This window comes from Myotis davidii, unplaced genomic scaffold (assembly GCF_000327345.1).
Source record: "Myotis davidii unplaced genomic scaffold, ASM32734v1 scaffold980, whole genome shotgun sequence".
NCBI lineage: Eukaryota > Metazoa > Chordata > Mammalia > Chiroptera > Vespertilionidae > Myotis > Myotis davidii.
The window spans coordinates 30,148-36,342 of NW_006292236.1; the positions used below are offsets into that span (position 1 = coordinate 30,148).

At 44.4% G+C, this 6,195-nt stretch overlaps 1 protein-coding gene across 1 annotated transcript in view; it reads right to left on the reverse strand.

Annotated features, from left to right (window-relative positions):
• The window catches only part of LOC102768059 (transmembrane protein 236), a gene marked incomplete at its 3' end in the record, with an annotated part of 17,234 nt that extends 15,696 nt beyond the window's left edge, over positions 1-1,538 (reverse strand). Inside the window, exon 1 of the mRNA XM_006765667.2 lies at positions 1,138-1,538. Within this exon, the coding sequence (XP_006765730.1) occupies positions 1,138-1,394 (257 nt within the window). The remainder of the gene's footprint in view (positions 1-1,137) is intronic.
• Between the last annotated feature and the right edge of the window lie 4,657 nt (positions 1,539-6,195).

The window sequence follows — 6,195 nt, forward strand, 5'->3', positions numbered from 1 at the left end:
CCACATATGTTAAAATATGCAAATTCACATCTGAGAGTCCGGATCTGCCTGATTCTGTGCTATTTCCTCTACCTCGTGCAACTTTTTCCTTATTCTTTCTGACATTGAATGCCACTGATAAAAGCAGCCAACCAAATGTTTTATTTCCCGTCTCGGGAGCTCTGCCCACAGGGAACTGAAGCCCGCTGGTAAGTGTGATTCTCAAGGCCATATAAGTATCGGTATCTAAAGAGCACTTCACTAGCCACACTTGAGCTCTCCCCTTCTGCACCCTCCCACAGGCATAGCTATATTTATTATTTTTACATTTCTACCCCTGGTTATCTTAAAATTCAAACACACTCTATGCTGTTTAACTTTAAAATAAAAGATCTGAATGAAAGAAGATTTAAGATATCAAAGAAAACAAAGATATCCCAGATGAGAAAGAATCAGATCTGAAGATCTAAAAAGAAAAATATATTAGTATCAGAGATTGTTCTCAATACCTTCACATGGGTCAGTCGGTACAGCCATTCGCTAAACTGTCAGTTAAATCAATATTAAATCTTAATTTACTTAAAGTACTTTGTATTATTATTTAAATACTTCTCCCCCACCAGGGTAATAGAATTTATGGACACAATAAAGTATTATCTTTGAAAAGCTCATTAAAGGAGCCAGTTGCTTAAAAATCTCAGTTGGTTAATGGTCAAAGGATGCCTTAGACCTGCAAACCAGGCATTAAAAACATTTAAAAATACACATTACTTTCAGCTTTATACAAAAGTGGAATTCTATGTTCTAATCTGTGGTTATTATTTCTGTAAATTAACTGTCATAACTTTATGCAGTTGGTGTACAAAGGAATTAAATCTAACATTTACTGCTCACGGTATCATGCAGTCAGGTTAACGCCTATCTTATGAACACATGGAATTAATTATTATCCATCAGTAAAAAGAACCCTGCACAAATATGGAAGATGCTATAATATTAATACCTTTATAGAAACAGTGATTGTTTACACTATGCACATTTACACTACAGCTTACACTACGCACATTTCTGCTACACTGATGTCCTTACACAGAGTACATGAGAAAATATCTTCGAAAGCATTCGAGAGATTCCCTGCTAAAGAATTCTTTTACTTACCATCCTTTAATTTTTTTTGAAAGATGATGTTTCTTGTATAAGAGAACTTTTATGGGAACCCAAATCAATAGACTCACTGAAGCCACATAGGCAATTGAACAGGAAACTATCAGCCAATAATGAGTTTTCTCTCCTGGATTCCTTGACCTTTGATAGGCAGTGGCGAACTGTTCCACAATCACGAGCGTGGGGATGGAGAAAGCAGCAAACTCGAGAAGCTCGAACACCAGGAGCTTGATGAGTCTTCCGGAAGCCATCTCCAGGCAGTGCGAGCAGCCGCGGGCCCAGCACTCCCCCGCTGACAGTGAGCAGCATATGGACACTCAGATATGAACCAGGATCAAGTTCCTTGTACTCGAATCACTAACCAGTGACTTTATTCTTTTATTGACCCTCCTATGGTCCAGTGATCTTTCAACTTAACAACCGAGGTCTCTTAAAGAAACAGAGCAGCTGTGGAAGTGATCACCTCGTGTGTTTGCACATCTGTTATTAGAAGTCAGGTGGACTTCAGAGCATGCTGTGAAGCACTGTGAAAAAGAGGCATCTTCATGGAGCTTTTACTGCTCAGTTGGACACAGAAACAGTTTCTGTAACATTTAACCCTTGTGAAGTAGAATCATCAGAAGAATATAACTTTACAGTTAAAGGGGAATCCAATCCCCTATATCTCTATCTAAGCAAATTCAGGCAAAGCAAAATACCTAAAACCTGAGTCTTCATCTTGGAAAACGACACCTCATTTTTCTTCAGTGTGCTTGCAAAGCGAGTTTGGATTTATTCTGCTAACTTTCTAACCAGACTTCTTCCTGGTACTTCTATTGTTTATTTGTTCTTACACACTAATCGCTATGTATTTATTTTTATACCTTGTTGTTATTTTGCTGGTCAGGAAGCTAACATGGCAATATAAACCTATTATCGGGATCAACACGAAGTTAAGAGCTATTTACATCTAGCCCAAAAGCACATCACATGCTTAAAATACAATTGTTTCCCTGAATATCCTTGCGTAGCCCCTGTGACGAGCACTTTGCTAGGTGCGGGGGTGTGAGGATGAATGAGTGACAGAGGTTCCTGCCCTGAAAATCCCTGAGCAACAAAAAGTAACTGAGGTCAGAATCATAACCTAAATGCTACGGTAACACAGCAGAGAGCTTCCTCTTTGAGCTGTGGGAAGGGGAGGGAATGAGAAGGGCAGGGAGGATGGGTGGCAGGTGTTGGGTGGTAAGAAGCAAGGAGACTGGAATGGGTTACAGAGGCCAGTGTGGCGGCAGGAAACGGGAAGGTGATGTTAGAAAAGTCAGCGGGGGTCAGAACGTAAATGTCCCATAAAGGATTGTGTGTGTGTGTGTGTGTGTGTGTGTGTGTGTGTGTGTGTGTAGGCAATTGTCTCTGAAGAGGAGTCACTGAATCACCTGGAAAGGGGAGGGAGTGCAGGTGTGGAGGAAGGGCGGGAGCGACACTAATCTGGAGGCAGGAAGCCAGCTGGGAGCAGAGGAGGAGGAGCCCGGCTGCTGAGAAGAGCGCTGCACCACAGACACGCACTCGAATCCTCCCACATGCTTGCTCTTCAGACGGCCCTGTGTGCCTGCTGTCAGGCTGGTGCAGCCGATATTCCTCTGGGCTCCTCTGTCCAAGGCCCTTCGCAGAAGGGGCCCCGCACTGCCTGGCTGTCCGGATGGACCGGGCTCTGGTGGTGGCGCTGAGGAGTAGCACCTGCTGCCCTCCCACTGAGGACTGGTCAGCCAGTGCCTCAAGCTATCTAGTATTTTATTTGAACTTGAGGTTTGAATTCCCTGTCGTTTGGCAGAGGTCCTCTCAAAGGAAAGAAGAGATGTGGAAGAATGGTGGCAAGGATATGGAAGGATGGGGCAGGAAGACGTCTGAGCAGCAGTTCTGTGGCCAACTATTTCCAATATCATGTAACTGACATTAATTCTCTATAACATCCCTAACAAATATGCTTTTTAAAAGATGCTAGTTACAGTGGCTGGGGCGTGGGCCCCCAAACTGAAGGGTTGCAGGTCCCTCACTGACCCAATCCAGGAGCCTGTGGAAGATACCAATTGATGTGTCTCTTTCACATCTCTCTCTCTCTCTCTCTCTCTCTCTCTTCCTCCTTTTCTCCCTTCCTTCCTTCCTTCTACTCTCTCTAAAAATCAATGGAAAAAAATATCCTCAGGTGAGGATTAACATAAAAATAAATACATCTAGTTACAAATTATGTTAACCTACTAAACCTCTGTCTTGAGTCATCAATGCTATATTGTATTACAATTTCTTATACACACTTTATGTATTAATAGGAATTGTGACCTGATCATTGAAGACAGTTGCTGAATAAAAATATCCTGGCTTCAGGGAAAAGAAACCTTGCCCAGGTCTGTAATTACATACTAAATGCTTACATTTTATTTCCATGTAAGGGAATTAACAGTGACACTCACTTTATATTTCTTACCTATAAATCCTCCTCTGGTTCCTGATCTCTCTCCACCTTTATCTTCAAAGACCACCCAAGAGTGTGAGCATTCCTGTGATGGGATCTGCTGCTCTCCACCACGCGGGGTGCTGTGAAAACTAGCTGTGCTTTCTGAGTGGGAGAGAGGTTTGAATCTCCCCCACTGGCCACCATGAGCCCAACTCCATGTAAAGGGAAGATTTGTTAACATTGTTCTTTGAAAACTAATGGTGTGCAGGTCATGGCAGCCACACAGTTAGTACTGACTGCCACTCCGCGTGGGGAGATGACACGAACGCACAGGTAAGGCCTGAGAACATCTACCGAGGGAGCGGGCAGGTTAGGCCTGTGAAGGGCTTTCTGCAGCCACATGAGGATGAACAGGCGCTGGGCCACAGGATGTCTGGAATCTAAGTACGGCCTGGCATAAACTGGGCCAATCGCTTTCCCTTAGGAATTTGAACTAAGAAACACGGGGAGAATTTAATAAGTGGAATTAAAAGAGGCCATGACTTTCATCGAGTCAGGATTAGAACAGCCCAAACTATATGTGCTAGAACCACTTCCAGCATGCCAATGACACTTGGTAACTACTTGCTGACTGAATGAATGAAGCAATGAATGAATGAATGAATGAACAAGTGGAAGCCAAATGGTGAGGGAATAGAAGAGTGAGTAGACAGAGAGACAACTGGAACAAATCAACAGGGAGATGCAAGAAAGACCAGTCCCTCAGTTGAACTTTCCAGCTCACATGCATTCTTACAAAACGTGGACTTTGCTCTTTGCAACCAAAAGAGCTTCAGTATAAGACAAAAGAGTATGTTTACAAGCAGGGGGCAGATATCATATGGAAACTATATGCAAAACTACTGATGATTCAGAGGAGAGGACTGACCAAAAACATCCAAATACAGTTGATCAGAGAAGGCCTCTGGCGGAGGGGACTTTTGACCTATTTGATTTTCCTATGGACTCAAAGCAATATCTACATATTGTACAGCATTTCTCTGTATCAGATGATGACATTTCCTTTGGAAAATAGTTCTAAGAAAGTTCACGATGTAGTGAGTTGGAGAGAGGGTTGGGAGAAAAAGGCAAGTCTTTAATACTATGTATAACAATATGGATGGCAAAATCTCATTTTTGTTTCAAACTATAGTTGTAGATTTAAATGTAGATTTAAAAATCCAGAAAGATGCTCCTCAAACTGCTAACAGTGCTGGCCCTGGAGAATGGGTGATGAGGGGTGGAGGGGGTTTTCATCTTATTTATTAATATCTGTATCGTTGCAACATTGCATAAGCAAAAAAATAAAATAGAAAATAATTTTAGACTCATAGCAATCAATTAAACAAAGCAATTCCGGCTTAATAAAAATGGTGTGCTTTATTTTTTTGTTACCTCTCCTCCACTAATTTGTTTTCCCTAACCTCTCAGTAGAAGCAAAAGAAACAAATTCCACTTCCACTTTCTCTCTTTTAGAGCCGTACTGGAGAGCAGTGCAACAGCCAGGGGCAGAGGGAAGATGGGAGAAGGCCTGGAGGAACCCTCTCCTGGCCGGGCATTTGGGTGTGAGTTTGATTGCCTTCTGCTCTCACGGGAGAGGGTAAGGAGAGCCTTCGCCCTCAGTCCTCCGTTAAACCCGGTATGAATCCTCTCCTCCTCGCCCCTCCCAGCAGAAGTGAGCATTTCCTCCTTTATGTCCCACATCTGCTGAGTACTCCGTATCGCTCTGGCTTCTGCTGCAACACTTCCCTCTCTGTTGTTCCCTCCCTGTCCCCTGCAAAACCCACGCTCATGGAAGGCAGAGAACATCCACTTTCAACTGCGCGCCGTCCTGTCTCCGCACAGTGCCCACCACCAAAGCATGCCTGTGGGAGGAAGGAATACATGGAGGATGAGAGGAGTGGGGGGCCGTGGGTCTGTGTTAGGCTTTGACAGGGGCTAACTCAGCTTTTCTTCCAGGGGAATGCTGTCCCTTTCAGAAGGAGACATCACGTACAACCTATCACAAGACAATCTGTTCACTGCGAGCTTCAGTTTCCCTGCGTGGTCCCAATTCCAGCCCCCATGCCTCCCTCCTCCGTGGCATGGCTTCCTAGAGTCTCTCTAGAAAAGAGAGAAAAGCAAAGCCCCCAGGGGTGGCAGTTTCTTGCCCGCATCATGCGGGTCAGGAAAAGACTTTGCCCTGTGCGCTCACAGAGACTTCAGGAGTCCCGTGTTACAGGACCTTTCCCAGCCTTTCGACCCACGTGTCCTCCAAAAGGCGTGTTCAGTAATGGACCGATCCAAAGGCCGCTGGAGGGGACCGTCTGGTATTTGTCCGGTTCAAGGTACAGCCTTCAGTTATCTTAGTCCTCAGGCCTTCTGGTGTCATTTGTCGACACTCCGTAACAGATGGGAGGCAGGGAAGGTTTCTTCCTGGGGGATAGAGGAATTCGCTAGCTTGGCAAAGGGAAAGGCTGCCGTTGCGCCATCATGCCAATGTCACGCTACTGGGAGGAAGTCATGTCAGACCCTAGACTTGGAGACAAAGGCCAGGGGAGGAGAAAGAGGGTTTAAAATCACCCACCCTTCAGTTTATGCCAGTC